General features: G+C 38.5%; 1 protein-coding gene across 14 annotated transcripts in view; it reads left to right on the forward strand.

Moving 5' to 3' along the window:
* The window catches only part of CADPS2 (calcium dependent secretion activator 2), a 591,588-nt gene that overhangs the window by 242,005 nt on the left and 332,189 nt on the right, over nt 1–17,394 (forward strand). For all 14 annotated transcript variants that reach the window (XM_050936075.1, XM_050936080.1, XM_050936079.1 and 11 more), the window contains one exon: nt 4,047–4,168. In XM_050936075.1, the coding sequence (XP_050792032.1) occupies nt 4,047–4,168 (122 nt within the window). The remainder of the gene's footprint in view (nt 1–4,046; nt 4,169–17,394) is intronic.

Below are 17,394 nucleotides of genomic sequence, written 5' to 3' on the forward strand. Positions count from 1 at the left end.
GTCAGATTCACAAAGTAAACAAACAAAATGTGAAATGAGTACTTTCCCTCTAATCTCTTTCGTGGACAGTAATCTTAGTTATTCCATGTCACAATAGCAGGTAAACAGCATAATTCTGAACTACCATTGTTATTTTTCTTTGTAGAAGAAAGGGTTGTGTTGCTGAGATACCGACTACTTCCCATGCCAACAGACATTTTTCCACTTTCTAAGAGATTTGATGCTTTCCACACTCTTTCTGCCCTTCAAAAATAGACACTAACAGCAGCGGGGTGGAAGTGGGGTTTAAATGGCCTAAATTAATCATCGAAGCAAATGTACTGTACAGTTTAGGAAACCTATTTTCCCTCTGAGAATATGCATACATCTATTCAAAGTTACTGCAATTGAGCATCATAAGCAATCTAGGTTGACTGGTTTAAAATCACTGTTCAGTCAAGCATTCATTTCTGACTTAGATTATAATAATGTTTCATTCCAGAGTTTAGTATTTGTAAGCAGGCAATTTTTCGTTGTATAGACATTTTCTATGCAGATGGTATCATCGTTTTATGAAATAGAGTGATTATTTCACAAGTTGGAATTGTTATGAGGGCCTCTTTACAACAACTTGTAACAAAAATGATAGAAATAGTGGCAGAAGGTGCCTTTTTCATATCTTGTCTATTTTGGCTACTAAATAGGTATAGGAAAGGAATACAATACAAACAAATAGCACCTAGAAAGCTGTTTATCACCTGATGAGAATGTGATGATTTCCTTTCACCTGGAGTTATCTTGACCTTCTAGTTTTCTGTTCTGAGCACCCAGAATTGATATCAGAGACAAATGTACCTTTTAATTAAAATGGAAACTGAAGAAGAAAACAAAACCACATCAACATAGAAATGAGTCGTCACAATAGTTGCATTCAACAGAGCTATTCATTTAGTATGAGAAAAGGAAGCATAGGTGGTATTAGGTACCATAATATTTCAATGCCTAAAGTAGCGATTATGAAATAATTTAATGAGCATGGAGATCACAAATGACAAAGAGAGTAATTCATAAAGCAATGATGTAATTGTTGTTCTTTACAAAGCTCTGTAAGTATTGATGGTACTTCTCAGTTTAAAAAATGCTCTATGTAGCCCAGTACCTGTCACCTCAATGTGGTATTATCTTGACTTTAGCCATTTCACAATGCAAGCTGTTGTATCAAGGTATTGGAGGCTTTATGGTACATATTATCATTATCTATGAAATCCCTTGCATTCCCGCCCCCCCCCCCGCCAACCTTATCTTTAAAGGTGGATTTTTGTAAGTGAATAGAAATAAAAAAGCCAAAGTACAGATATTAGAGAGACAAGGTAGGTGAGGCAATGTCTTTTGCTTATAGTGGACCAATGTCTATTGGTGAAAAAAACAATATTTCAGGCTCTTAGGTCTGGGAAAGGTAGTCAGAATGTCACAGCTAAATACAAGGTGGAATAGATTGTTTAGCATAAGTAGTCAGCCCATATTGTAAGGAACTGTTCAGTGTGAAGTGGCCTGTTAACACATCTGCAGTCATAGGACAAGAAAGGGTGGGGGTGATTAGTGGGTTACAAATTGCTATAATGAGCCATAAATCCAATGTCTTTATTAAGACCATGATTTATACTGTCTAGCAAAGTTATGAATTTAAGCTCCCAGGTTTGCCTTTTGAAGGTGTTGTGCAGGTTTCCTCTGAGGATGAGGACTGAAAGGTGAGATGGAATTACTGTTTTGTGAAAGATGTTCATCCACAGGCGATAAGGGATTTAAAGGTGATGAAAGACACAAGCACCATATCACCTGTGGGTAAGATAAATGGTGAATAATCCTATACTCCTTCAGCTTTTTTAGGGACTAAATCTGGGTGGGGATAGTCATAGGTCTGGCACTGGTAAACTCAAAAAGGTCCAGCCACTTGTTTAGCTGCAACCTCCAACTGTATTTTTCCCTGAATTATTTTCTTGTCCGATAATAGATTTCACTTTTTTCTGCCCACACATGCAACATGTCTGCTCATATGGGATCTCAAAATTCTCTGACACGGGTCTGTAAAGTAGTCATTATCCCCCTCCACAGCCCTGCCTCTAGAGCTTGAGGTCACCAGGCTTTTAGCTCTCCCATGAGCGGAGAGGGGATCTGTCGCAATAGTAGCCAGTGCTGCATGGCCCTCGTGAGGCAGAGTGTAGCAGCCGTCACATGGCCCACAGCCTCCTCCAGGCTTCTGATCCCAAGCAACAGCACCCCACTCCTGGGCTATTGCCAGTGATCCTCCCTCAACTTGCAAGTGGGTGAGGGGGTCAAGGTTCTGACTCTCTGCTGTTGCAATGTGTTCCAGAGTCCCCCTGCAGTTTCTATTACCCAGCATGTTGGCTGAGGGGATAGATGAAGAAAACATCTGTCTGTCTCTTTTCTGCTGCACTGATCTCTTCCTGAACACAACAGAAAATCTGGGCTATTATCTTTGTGTTACAGAGCTGTAAAGAGGTAACCTGGAGCATAGAGAAAAGCTCAAAGCCACAGAAGAAATATGTGGTGCAGCTGTGAATAAGAACCCAAGTCCCTTGACTCCCAGTCTTGTGCTTTAGTTGCAAGAACATATTTCCTCTCATCATAAGTGTCTGGTATCCATAATTGGTCAGAGTCTGGTGTCTGGTATCCATAATTGGTCAGTCTCACATTATTGGGACAACCACTATACTTTCTGTAAAGATTAGCTAATATTGAAAAATAACTACAATAACAGTTTTCCAACTATATTAGAATTTTGCAGATCAATTCATAATACAGTAAAAATCAAGGGTATGCATTTTGTTTATAATAAGCATATATTAGAGAAGTGAATGTTAACAAATATGTCTTATGTTTTTTAAATCAAGGCATCTTTAAAGTGTTTCTTGAGTGAATTATTTAGTAGAATTGCTGGAGAAACTTTGGGTCAATTTATCCAATTTTTCACTTAGAAAGAAAAATGGAAAAAAGTTCAGACAGCGTCTAAACATCCCATTTCAACATTTTTTTAAACAAATGTTTTTTATTTTTGTTTTGAAATGATATATTAGTTTTGAATTTTGTTTTATTTTATATTTCTAAGTTTAAAAAGTCAAAATTGAAACAAAATATTTGAACTGACCTGAAATGAAATTATTTTTCTTAAATAATTTTCCTTTGCAGAATTTCAAAATTTTCTGTTTTCACTCCAAATCAGATGCTGAAATCCTTTGAAAAACAGAACTTCCGTTCTCCACACCGCTCTAGTATTTAGTTGTCTGTTTGCAACATGTTACATTTTTGACCCTCTCCAGCAACAGCTAGGTATTTTTTCTAGTAAATTGAAAAATATAGACTTTTTTTACGACAAAGGATGATGGTTAACAATTAAAATAACATTTTCATGGAAGATATGGGAAAACTCCATTTTTAGTTATATCTTCTGACACCAAAATTAATTAAGCAACCCTTTGGAAACTATCCATCAGTTTTACAACAGGCAAATTACCAAAACTTTTATGGTGTAACATATGTTCTTCATATCATTTGTACCTCTTGTTTATTAAAGGCCTGATCGAATGCCCATTAAAGTTAATGGAAAGATTGATTGACTTTATGTGCATTGGATCAGCCCTTAAAAACTCTGAAAATTATCTTTTTTATGAACACTTATTTAAGCATTTGCTTTAAAAATTGTAATCTGTTCTAGCATTTAGACCTCAATGTAAACATTAATTTTAAATGTAAATACTTTACATCAATGTTTAGTTTATGGTTAACATGAGAGATTTCAACAGGTGCCCAAATAGAACCCCACTGAAGATTAATAGAGCACAAGGCATAACTTTACATTCTTTGTTCCTTTAATTGCTATAGTATATTTACTGATAATAGGGGAAAAATATACATTCATGTCTATTTATAGAGACTTGAGTGAATTATTTGTTTTTCTGTGTGTAGCAGCTTAATACCACAATATCTGTGGTGTTTAACATTTTTTAAAGTCTGACATAAATTGTTTGTGTTCTTTTCTTCTTGCTTAGATTGTTATAATGGAAGTGCAAGGTTTAAAGTCAGTAGCTCCCAATCGGATTGTTTACTGCACAATGGAAGTGGAAGGAGGAGAGAAACTTCAGACAGATCAGGCAGAAGCGTCAAGGCCACAGTAAGCTCTTCTAAAATTCTTTTTATAAAATATATTTTCTTCACAGTGTGGAAGACTCTACAAGAAGATTTGGAGAGACCCTTAAGAAGAATGAGGCATTACAATAGTTGGTTGGTTTAGTATTAGAGCGCTATAGTGTTTTTACTTGGAACAACACTTGAACTTTTGTCCAACGGAGAGGGGTAATGTAACATATAAAACACTATGCAGTGTGGCTGTAGCCACGTTGGTCTCAGGATATTGGAGAGACAGGGTGGATGAGGTAATAGCTTTTATTGAACCAACTTCTGTTGGGGAGAGAGACAAGCTTTTGAGCTAAAGGACCTGAAGAAGAGCTCTGTGTAGCCTGAAAGCTTGTCTCCCTCACCAACAGAAGCTGGTCCAGTAAAAGATATTACCTCACCCACTTTGTATCTCCAATACAAAATAATAGTTAAATATAACAGAACAGGTAAACAAAACACTTGTAAACTGTGCAAATGAAAAGAGGTGTGTTGTCAGAAAATCAATAAAAATATTTAAAGTCTGTGTGAACAAAGCAATTGGAGGCTGTAGCATTGTGCTCTTTTCTGTATCGTCTGACAATGCAAACCTTTTTATATAAATTAACCTGAGATAGCTTGTATGCTTTCTAGGTTAATATGAAGGTGGTCTTGTGGAGTTCAGCTTGCACAACCAGTGGAAAATCAATACTCAGTAATCAATCCTCACAAAGCTTACTCACCTGCTGAGCTTATTTCAGTTTAAATTATAGGATTCACTTCTTTCATTTAATTTTTGAAGGAAATGGACACAGAGGGGAAAAGTGTCGTACCATAGCAGTTAACTAGTCAGAGGAAGAAAAATGTGTGATTTTTGGTAGATTTGTGTGACCTCTGGCTGCCCATTGACTTCACAAACTTTTTCCTCTGTTAAAATGTCATTTGGAATCTCCTGCAGATATGTTTTCAGATAGATTGCGAGGGTTTTACCAGCACCTTTGTGTGTCTTGTGAAAAACAATTTAAAAATTGCTGTCACTAATATTTCTATAAAACAACTTAAACTCAGATGTGAAGTTGGCTTCAGTTCAACTCAAAACACAAATATAAAATTCCATTATTATAATCATGTAATTGTGATTGCTTGCCTCTTTTCTATAAAATTTCCGTAAGTCAGTAAACTTTCTCCTTGCAGTGGCCAAGCTAGCACAAGTCGTGCTGCTAGCTTGTTGAGTCTCTGATTGCTTCCAAAAGATCGGAAGGTCCTAATTCCTTCGGTTAGAATGCTCCCATTAGTGTAAGTCCATAGTCCAGAGCAAGAAAGAGACAAAATGGAGATGTTTCCAGGGCCTTTTATACTTTCTGCCATGTGGTGGGTCTCAGGTACAGGTTCATTGGGATGCAGGGGGATGAGGACTCTGGAGTGGGGCTGGGGATGAAGGGCTCAAGGCTGGGGCAGATGTTTGGGGTGTGGTGGGGGGTTGAGGGCTCCCCATAGCACTCTCTCTCCACAGCAGCACCTTGGTTGGGGTGGGGTAGGGGGTCGGGGGGAGAAGTTGCTGCTTAATAAGCTTCTGCGTGGTCGTGCATCTCAGAGGGAACTTAGGCACTGAAGTCTCAGTGGTACCAAGAGGCTTTGCTCTGTAAAGTAAGCCTTTCCTTTCCTAGAACACAATGGTTTGCAGACAGATTTGAGTTTCAAAGCAATGGTTAGGTACAGGTTGGAGTTCTCCTTTTCCCATAGCATTGAGGGGCTCAGGTGACTGTCCTGTGACAGTGATCCAAACTAAACTATTTTCTGATGCAGTCAGTTCTCAGATATGTCAAGCCCATTCCTGTTGAGAATTGCAACATTGAAAACCCGTTTTAGGCCTGTGGCAGGCATGACATGTCTTTGTTTACTTCTAGTTAGGTGAGCAATTCTAGAATCCAGTTGGATTGTGTGGGGTTGAAAGGGGTAATTTTAAATTATGTTGGGCACCAAGTTATTTTATCCCAAAAATTACTTAATATATTAATCTAGGGGGGCGGAGGTAGGCCAGCTCTTACTAATTGTTTCTCTTATTGCCAGCTCAGGAGTATGGCTTTTACATAACTTAGGGGACACCATGCTTAGGACTAAGCAAAATAATTGAAATTGTTAACCTTGGCTATTTTAGTTATGGCATGGTATTTCACAGTGGTTGTATCTGAGATATAAAAGTGCAGCAATCTCTCCCTTTAAACAAACCAAAGAGATTTGGTGTGCTTTGATGTTATTTTAGTGCTCTGTCCTTTGGTAAATTTCATATTACAATGGTCTTCTGTCTCCATCTCAACTTAATTTGATTTAATGTGAAAATTCACACATATAATGGCCAGTGCAATGAAAATCTCTCAGTGCTGATATGAGTACAAAGCCTTAATCAATATCCTTCTATTTGGGCTACATTTTCAGATTGTCTTTGCCAAATTAAATTCCCTGTTCACATAATACTTATTTAACCCTTTGAACTAAAATTATTCCATGCACTCAGGAAATGGGCATCACACAGATAGTGATCACTGTGTAAATTTTTATTTAAGTGACTTGCCCAGCATCACACTGGAACTCTGTGGTAGAGGTAGGGATAGAATCCATTTCTCCAGGGAAGCATTCAACTGCATAGCATGAGGCTGTTCTTTCTCTTCCTCTGCCTCACTCACTGCACATCTTCTGACTTTTGTAACAAATGAAGCAGGGATCCTACAGACAACAGCCTTCTTCTTTACTACACTCCCCTGATTCATCCCCAGAGAAGGTCCATACTGTGAAAGATGTCACAATTATTCTGTCTCTCTGCATCGTACCATAAAGGAACAATTCCAAGGTATAGCAGCTGAGAACCGAGAACTTCTTGTGTATATCATTTGATTTTTCAACTAGAAATAGCCAATATGTTTTTTTAATGTTTTATGTACTTTAAGTTCGGCACAGGCAATTAAAAAAATCACCTGGCTAACAGATTACTCATTGAATGTGGTCTTGAATAGATTATAGAAAACAAAGATGACAGATGTTAGATTAGTCTTACAAAATCTACTCACTTAACACTCACCAACATATTCATCATCATGAGGGGAAATACTTTATTTGGCATTAATCAAAAAAGCAAATGGCATGTGTGAAGTTGTTTTTAGAAGGAACTTGACAAAGAAGATTAAGGCCCAGATTTTAAAATCAATAGAAATTGGGGATCTGGGTATTTTTAAAAATCCAGCTAGGTATCTGTCTTGATCTTTAGGTCATTAAATATGTATAAAAATATAGCCCTGTGTTCTTTAAGATTCCAACCTGTAGACATATGTATTTTGTGATACATTTTTCTGTTAAAGAGAGATATTTAGCAAGAAATATGTCTGGATATTTTTAAAAAATGCTTTCTCTCTATCTCAGTAGCTATATAAAGCTTAACTAATTGTAAAAATCATTTACTTTTCACATTTTTTGCATGCTGATGGGTTACATTTTCCATTTCACTCAATTTGTGATCATGTTTTTCTACTTGTTTTCATATACTAGCACAATACTGATTTGATTTAAGACACTACAGGGGAATTTTTATATAGAACAGCTAAATATAGAATCATAGAAAAGTATAGGGGGAGGGATAGCTCAGTGGTTTGAGCATTGGCCTGTTAAACCCAGGGTTGTGAGTTCAATCCTTGAGGGGGCCACTGAGGGATCTGGGGTAAAATCAGTACTTAGTCCTGCTAGTGAAGGCAGGGGGCTGGACTCAACGACCTTTCAGGGTCCCTTCTCGCTCTATGAGATAGGTACATCTTCATATTTTTTTTTAATTTTTTTATGGGCAGGGCAGCCCAGAGACGGGGGGCAAGTGGGGCAATTTGCCCCGGGTCCCGCAGGGACCCCCACGATAATATAGTATTCTATAATATTGCAACTTTTTTTTATGGAAGGGGCCCCCGAAATTGCTTTGCCCCAGGTCCCCTGAATCCTCTGGGCAGCCCTGTTTATGGGTGGTGGGACCCTAGATCATCCTTGACAGGTGGTTTCTAACCTGTTCTTAAAAACCTCCAGTGACAGGAATTCCACAACCTTGCTTGGAAGCCTATTTCAGTGCTTAACTGTCCACATAGTTGGAAAGTTTTTTCTAATATCATAATAAAAGCTTTCTTTCTGCAGATTAAGTTGATTACTTCTTGTCTTACCTTCAGTAGACATGGAGAACAATCAGTCACCACCCTCTTTATAAAAGGCCTTGACATATTTGAAGACTATGATCCATTCATAGAATCATAGTATATCAAAGTTGAAAGGGACCTCAGGAGGTCATCTAGTCCAACCCCCTGTTCAAAGCAGGACCAGTCCCCAACTAAATCCCCAAAAGGCCCACTCAAGGATTGAACTCACAACCCTGGGTTTAGCAGGCCAATACTCAAACCACTGAGCTATCCCTCCTTCATTCTTTGTTTCTCACGATTAAATGTATCCAGTATTTTTTACCTTTTCCTCATAGGTCAGATTTTCTAAACCTATCATTTTTGTTGCTCCTCTCTGGACTTACTCAAATTTGTCCATATCGTTCTTAAAATATGGCACCCAGAACTGGACACGGTACTCCAGCTGAGGCCTCACCAATGCCGAGTAGACCCGGACAGTTACCTTTTCTGTCTTATGTATGACACTCCTGTTAACACACCCAAAATATTAGGCTTTTTTGCAACTGCATCACACTGTTGACTTCATTTAATTTGTAATCTATTATAAACCCCATATCCTTTTCAGCAGTTATACCATCTAGCTAGTTATTCCCTATTTTGTAATTGTACATTTGATTTTCCTTTCTAAGTACTTTCTGCTTGTCTTGATTCAATTTCATCATGTTGATTTCAGACCAATTCTCTAATTTGTCAAGGTCTTTTTGAATTCTAATCCTTTCCTCATAAGTGCTTGAAACCACCATCCCCCAGATTGGTGTCATTTGCAGATATTATAAGCATATTCTCCACTCCATTATCCAAGTCTTCAATGAAAATATTGAATAGTAGCAGACCTAGGAGAGATCCCTGTGCGACCCTACCAGATATGTCTGCCCATTTAACATCAAAATATTGATAATTACACTTTGAATATGGTCTTTCAACCAGTTATGCATGCTCTTCATAGTAATTTCATCTAGACTCCATGTCCCTACTTCTCTTCTGATACTATCATATGAGAGTATATCAAAAGCCTCACTAAAATCAAAATATATTACACTAACTGCTTCCCCCTTCCACTAGGCTAGAAACCCTGTCAAAGAAGGAAATTAGGCTGGTTTGGCATGATTTGTTCTTGATAAATACATGCTGGCTATAACTTATTACCCTACTATTCTCTATGCGCTTACAAATTGATTGTTTAATAAATTGTTCCAGTATCTTTCCAGGTATCGAAGTTAGGCTGGCTGGTCTATAATTCCCAGGATCCTCCTTGTTCCCGTTTTAAAAGATAGGTACTAAATCTGCCTTTCTGTAGTCCTCTGGGACCTCACCTGTCCTCCACCAGTTCCTGAAGATAATCTCTAATGGTTCTGAGAGTACTTCAGCTAGTTCCTAACCTGAATTTCATCAGGGACTGCCGACTTGAATACATCTAACTTATCTAAACATTCTTTAATGTTTGCTTTCCCTATTTTAGCTTAACCTCTTTCTCCCTTGTTGTTAATAGTAACTGTATTGAGTCTCTCGCCACCATGAACATTTTTAGTGACGACTGAAGAAAAATAGGCATTAAACACCTCAGCCTTCTTTATGACGTCCGTTATTCACTCTCCTTCTCTGCTAAGTAGCAGTCCTACACTTTCCTTTGTTTTTCTCTTGCTCCTGTGTTTGTAGAATCTCTTTTTGTTACCTTTTTATGTCCCTTGCTAGATGTAACTCATTTTGTGCCTTAGCCTTTCTGATTTTGTTCCTTCATGCATGTGCTATTCTTTTTCACTCATCTTTACCAATTTGTCCATATTTCCACTTTTTGCAGGATTCCTTTTTGATATTCAGGCTATTAAAGAGCTCTTGATGGAGCCATAATGACCTCTTACTATTTTTCATATCTTTCTTTTGTATTGGGACAATTTGCTGTTGTGATTTCACAACCAATTCCTCCCAGTTAGTCAAACTCAAGTCTAAAATGGCTGTCCGCCAGTTACATTTTTAGATGTGGTTTCATTGAACTTATTTTCACAGAGCTCAAAATAAGTTAATGTAAAACCCTCTATAAAAACAAATTATGAATTCCTGGAACATAATTATATGGATGTTCCTTTGAATGATTTTCATGGGAAATACATGTATGTATAAATCTTTATTTTGTAACTGGTGGTTCATTTGGACCCGGGTGACTTTTTATATAGCATCTACAAAAGTTAGTCAAATAAATATTAAATCTTTCAAAATAATTTGAGATGTGAGTATTATTAGAGTGATAGTGATCACGACACAGATAGTGTATATTCACTTTTAATAACCAATTTAAGCTGAAGTTTTTGTATAACTTTCAACGCTTCCTATTCTGTTTCTCAGATGGTTTGGAGATAAATTATTTTACTTCTAAAGGGATAACTACCTTCCTGGCTCCCATTGTGTCTGGTTTTAGTAAAACTTTCCTTTCTGTTTTGTCATGACTGGGGTAAGTCATGGACTAGGATTTAACAAATTGCCCTTCAGAATCAAGATACTATGAACAGAGAGGCCAAATATGCTTGTCTGGTATCCCGCTGTGAAGAGGAAAAAGGAAACTGAAATGAACTGATCCGTCTTTTCTGAAACACCATTTTGTCGGAGCATATTTTGCTGGGCTATGAACAGAAGATGATGGAATACACTTTTATCACAGTCTGTGTACCAAACTAACTGTGAATGAATTTCACAAAAGATATATGGATTCAGTGGAGCATTAAAACCACAATTTTATTCAATTATGTCTGACCAATTGTTCACTTTTTTGGAGGCAAGAAATAGCTGCTAATCTGTTTGAGAGTAGAGAAGAACAGTAATGGGCGAGAGAGAGAGAGAGAGAGAGAGAGAATGGGTCTCCGCAGTAAACAAGCTCCTACACTACACTGTATTCTGTCATTGATCATTATCCTGTAAAATAATCTTTTCTACAAAAGTTTTCTTTCCGCACAGAATTTTTTCTTTTTCTGCCACTGGGAAATATAAGTAGTTTTTGTATGTACTTTTAAAAACAAAAAAGAAATCCTCTATTTTTATGATTTTCCACTCTAGGTTTTTAGTTAAAAAAAAAAAATCATGGCTACTCAAAAGGAATTTTTTACAGCTCTACTATAAAAGTGTAGTATTGTGTCATTCAACAATTTGGGTATGTGGAGAAGGGAATTAACTAAAGTTAGTTGTGAGGCCACTATGTCTGGTATTTAAAATAAAGATAGTCCCTCTCCTTATCCAGAATATCTCTTGTGCTTGATTTCCTTACTCTCCTACCCCTTTTTATGTTCCTCTTTGTGTGCTCTGCCTAATTCCCCACATGCCTCCATTTTTCTCACCCAACTTCTGACGATGTTCTGTGCGATTTTGCATGTGAGTGAAATTGGCTAAAGTCTGCCACTGAAGTCCTGTTTGATAGCACTTTGGAGATCGGAATAAAATTGAACAAAATACCACTACTACACTGAGGCACAAGACAGGACACAAAGGAAATAAGAGTTATACAGTTGCTAGATTGTCTGGTGCAGGTAGGAAGTTTGACATTTCTTGAAATTTGATGCTCAACAAAATCTTTGTACTCAGTCTGCAAATCAATTTGCATGCCTTTATCCTGTTTTTGAAATGGCAGATTATTTGAATTATCTTCCAACTATCCCACTGACCCTCAGTTCCCTCCAAAAATGGACTGAAAAGAAGCTGGGAAACTTTAAGCCAAAATTGATAAATTTTTGAGAAAGAGTGATAAATTTCTAAAAATAGGGGATTAGTATGAAATTGCCATCTCCTCTTTAATTAAAACACTGCTGTTATGATGGTTCAATCATTTCAGAATGAATATTCCATCCAAAACATGTCAGCATTGCTAACTTGTGGCTACAATGACATTCAAGTTTTAAAGAAGAATTTGGGCTGACCCAGTGGCTTAGAGGCACATTTTTCATTCTTATTCCAATGTCTCTTTCTCTTCCAAAACCAGTAAAGGTTTGGAGGAATGTTGTGTAACCCACTGGTCAATGTATGTCCCTCTCTTTTCCTGATCCCCAGAGGGATGTGAGTTTGTTTTTGGAGACCTTGATTATTTAGTTCAAGCTTACCCACGGGTTACAGCCGCATAGGTTGGAAATCACTTCTTGGAGAAGGGGAGTAAGATTGATTAATTTAACTCAACGGCAGTCCCAGGGGTGAGTAGGCATCTGCAAATCTCCTTCAGAAATATTATTAACAGTAGATTTGGTTGAGAATTTTTGATGCAATTTGGGGAAGGTGTCAGAAAATTCTAATTCATAAGAAGTAAAACTATTCAAACGGTCAGCTTCAGCAAATTTTCCATTTTGGAAAGAAAATCAAAATTGTTGAAATGTCCCATATTTATGCTTTCAAAATGAAAAGTTCTGTATTTTGTTTCAAACAGATTTTCTTTTTGAGGTCATTTATTATAATAAATAATATTAAAAGTTTGAAAAGGTTAAAATAAAGCATTTAGAAATTATCAGAACATTTCAATTGGCCTGATCTGATTTTCAGTTTGTTGAAAAATTTAGAGTTTCTAACTTTTCATCCCGGTTCAGGATGGGAAAATTTCTCAATCTCAAAAATTCTCATGGAACAGGAGAAGCATTTCTCCCCCCAGCTCTAATTATTAGGCCTTTCTCAGTCAGAAGAACTATAGTAGCAATGTGTGAGATCTCAAGAATCAGGTGACTAAAGTGTGTGTGCAAGGGGACCACTCCAGAAAGGATATAAAATGCTCCCTTACCCCAGAGGAAAAACTATAAATTTTCTGTTTTATGATCTAAACTACTCATTTCCTTTTATATACAAAAGTAAAAGGGCAGAAATTTAGTGTAGCTGCCAGCAAGCCTACTTGAAAGTTGCAGCAGATTTAGAGTAGGAGTGCAGCGGAAACAAAAAGCTAGAACAACAAAGGGGGGTGAGAATAGCAGGAAGTAGGGAGACAAGTAGTAATTATTTTAGAGCAGAAGTAATGGTGGGGACACTGGAAACCAGAAGCTCTTGAAATCTAATCCTGACTCTGCCACAGATTTACTGTTGTTAATTATTTATATTACTATAGCATCTAGAAGCCCTAGACATGGGCCAGGACCTGATTACGGTAGGTATTGTACAAACACAGAATACAAATATGGTCCCTGCCCCAAAGAACTTACAATCTAAGTATTGTATGAGTTTAGGCATGTCACTTCACTTGGTTGTCTGTTTTCCTCCACCCCCTTTAAAGTGCAGTGATAATACTTAGCAGTTTCACAGAGGTGTGGTGAGTTAACAAATGTTTGTTCACTGTTTTGAAGACTATTAACGTGCTAATTGTGATTGCTGCTAAACTTTATGGAAAAATAGCCTACAGCAAAAATATTCATAGACTATAGGCTGTAACTTTACTTTTACTTTAACAACTTGATCTTGCTTCTTAAGGTTTGTGATGTCAAAGAAAATATAAGTAGAATCTTCTATTTGTAGTGATGGTGTACCTTGCAAATTGTAGCCTTTGAATTGTTTTCTATGTAGTAAGCCTCAACTAATGCATTCACTTGCTCTACACATATAGTTCTCTGTAATTTAAAAACATGCACTACTTAATTGCTCTGAGTCTGAGTAATAATTGTTCTTAGTCTGATTAATAGCACTAGAAGAAATGGTTGGTAATTAAGGCTTTTGCTCTGTTACTTCTCTTATCAATTATTACCATGTTGTTAAATACAAAAAAAATTGCATTAAGATAAAAGGCCCTGATTCTCATTTATACTGTGGCCACTTTACACCATTCTAGTTGTGTAAAGGGGCCTTAAAACGTCCATAAATATAATTTATTGTCACTTAAAGGTCCCTTTTAACTGTCAGAGGAGCAAATACTGGGTGTACTGTAAATGAGAATCAAACTCAATAGACTCAGACTTATAGCTTTTAGCCCTGCCCTATATGGATTCAATAAGGCATTGCTGTATGTTATCTTAGAGCTAGTTTAGCCCATCATTTTTTTAAAAAGCTTGGTTTAAAATGAACCCTTCATGGTTGAGTTCATAGAAAATACCCTGTGACTTTTCCCAGAGGGTCTGGTTTTGAATGCTAAAAGGTGACTAGGAACGTCAGAATATTTCAATACACCTGTATCCAGAAATCCTCACAAAATTTTCCTGTCTAATCTATCGCAGAGGTGGGCGAACTGTGGCCTGTGGGCCACATCCAGACTGCAGAACCGTCCTACCCAGCCCCCAGGGCCGGCTCCAGGGGTTTTGCCACCTCCCAATTCACCGGGAGGTCCTTCACTCGGACCGGGACGCTCCGCCGAATTGCCGCCGAATAGCTGGACCTGCCATCCCTCTCCGGAGTGGCCGCCTCAAGCACCTGCTTGCTAAGCTGGTGCCTGGAGCCGGCCCTCCCGACCCCCAAGCTCCTGGCCCAGGAATCTCACCCTCGGCCCCTCCCCTGCTGTTCCCCCTCAGCTCACTCGCTCCGCCGCCGGCACCATGCGCTGGGCAGCGGGGCTGTGAGCTCCTGGGGCAGCGCAGCTGCAGAGCCTGGCCTGACCTGGTGCTCTGTGCTGTGTGGTGGCAGCGGTGTGGCCTGGCTGTAGCACTGCCAGCCATCAGTGCTCCAGGCAGCACAGTAAGGGGGCAGGGAGTGGGGGGGTTGAATAGAGAGCAGGGGAGTCGGGGTGGTGGTCGGGGGCGGGGGTGTGGATGGGCTCGGGGTGAGGAACAGGTTGAATGGGGGTAGGGGTCCTGGGGGACAGTCAAGAAGGAGGGGGGATTGGATCAGGCAGCAGAGTGCAGTCAGGGGACAGAGAGAAGGAGTGGTTTGATGGAGCAGGGATCCTGGTGGGGGTGTCAGGAATGGGCGGAGGGGTTGGATGGGGCAGCAGGGGTCTTGGAGTGGTCAGGGGACAGGGAATGGGTGTGTGTGGATGGGGAAAAAGTACAGAGTAGGGGAGCAAATCTTATTAGAGGTATGGAAGAGCTTCTGTGTGAGGAGAGATTAATAAGACTGGGACTGCTCATCTAAGAAAGTAAACTACTATGGGGGTCTATAATGATAGAGGTCTATAAAATCACTAATGGCATGAAGAAAGTGAATTAGGGGAAGTGTTATTTACCTGTTCCCATAACACAAGTAACTGGGTCACCCAATGAAATTAATAGGCATCAGGTTTAAAAAAAACATGAGGAAGTATTCACACAATGCACAGTCAACTTGTGGAACTTGCTGCTAGGGGATGTTGTGAAGTTCAAAAGTATAACTGGGTTCAGAAGAATTAGATAAGTTCATGGAGGATAGGACCATCAATGGCTAGTAAGCCAAGATGGTCAAGGATGCAACCTCAAGTTCTGGGTGTATGTAAGCTTCTCACCGCCAGATGCTGAGACTGGATGGCAGGGGATGGATCACTGAATAACTATTCTGTTTATTCTCTCTGAAGCATCTGGTACCAGCTGCTTTTGGAAGACAGGATACTGGACTAGGTGGACCACTGGTCTGACCTAGTATGGTCATACTTATCATCTTTTTGGATATTTATAAATAGCTACAAATCAAACAACATTAGAGAAAAATCCCACCTTATTCCTATTCCTCGAACCATGGTATCTCCAGAGTCATAGCATCTGAATGTTGGACTTAGTTTGGTTCCCTTAAAAAAAATCACATTTTTGTTAAAATGTATTCATATTTGGAAAAAAAAAGCCCTAATTGTTTCTAAACTGTTGAGATTTATCTGCATTTTATTAACAGAAAATCAAATGCAGATGCTACTGATTTTTTTTACATACTGTGAAATATTGTGCAAAAAATCTTTTACGCCTCATTTGACTTTTCCCTTTTTGTGATGTAGCATAAATGTTAAAATGTTCACATTCTTGCTATATATTTAATGTGATTTCATGCAGCCTGTGTTTGAACCACTTTAAATACTATTTTTTTTAAATGGAAGAAGCCTATTGTTTGAATGAAGGTACATTCCTGGGTCTCCATTCAGGGGCTCCATTCAAGAATTACATTAAATGACTAAATCTCCATAAACATTTTATTTTATGAAAGATTAGGAAGTCAATATATTATGAAGAAAAGAAAGTGAATTTTCTCTCTTAGGCCTCGGTCCTCAAAGTTGCAGTGTCTGGGCAGACTGCTGAACCTGTGTGGAGCTGCTTTGAACTCAGTGTGCCCATGATTTGTGCATTGCAGGGTCAGGATCTAAGGATGTAATGCTTATAAAATGTGGGAGGCAGTTCTAAAAGTCATTAAACAAATACACTAAGGAAAAGATACTGCAGTTCAAAAATTCTTCCCGTGGAACTCTAAATATAGAATATTTTCCATATATCAAAATTATTGTAAAAAGGGCACTGTGTGGCCAAAAGTTCATAAGAACATAAGAATGGCCATACTGTGTCAGACCAAAGGTCCATCCAACCCAATATCCTGTCTTCCGACAGTGATCAATGCCGAGTGCCCCAAAGGGAGTGATCTCTCCTGCCGTCCATCACCACCCTCTGACAAACAGAGGCTAGGGACACCATTTCTTACCCATCCTGGATAATAGCCATTAATGGACTTAACCTCTATGAATTTATCCAGTTCTCTTTTAAACCCTGTTAAAATCCTAGCCTTCACAACCTCCTCAGGCAAGGAGTTCCACAAGTTGTCTATGTGCTGTGTGAAGAAGAACTTCTTTTATTCTAAACCTGCTGCCCATTAATTTCCTTTGGTGGTCCCTAGTTCTTATGAGTACAAGTAAATAACTTTTCCATATTCACTTTCTCCGCACCACTCATGATTTTATCTACCTCTATGATATCCCCCCTTAGTCTCCTCTTTTCCAAGCTGAAAAGTCCTAGCCTCTTTAAACTCTCCTCATATGGAACCCATTCCAAACCCCTAATCATTTTTGTTGCCCTTCTCTGAACCTTTTCTAATGCCAGTATATCTTTTTTGAGATGAGGAGACACATCTATACGCAGTAGTTAAGATGTGGGCATACCATGGATTTATATAAGGGCAGAATGGGGCCCTAGGCAGGGGGAAGATCTTATAAGCCTTCACCTTG

The sequence above is a fragment of the Gopherus flavomarginatus genome, chromosome 1, assembly GCF_025201925.1.
Source record: "Gopherus flavomarginatus isolate rGopFla2 chromosome 1, rGopFla2.mat.asm, whole genome shotgun sequence".
NCBI lineage: Eukaryota > Metazoa > Chordata > Testudines > Testudinidae > Gopherus > Gopherus flavomarginatus.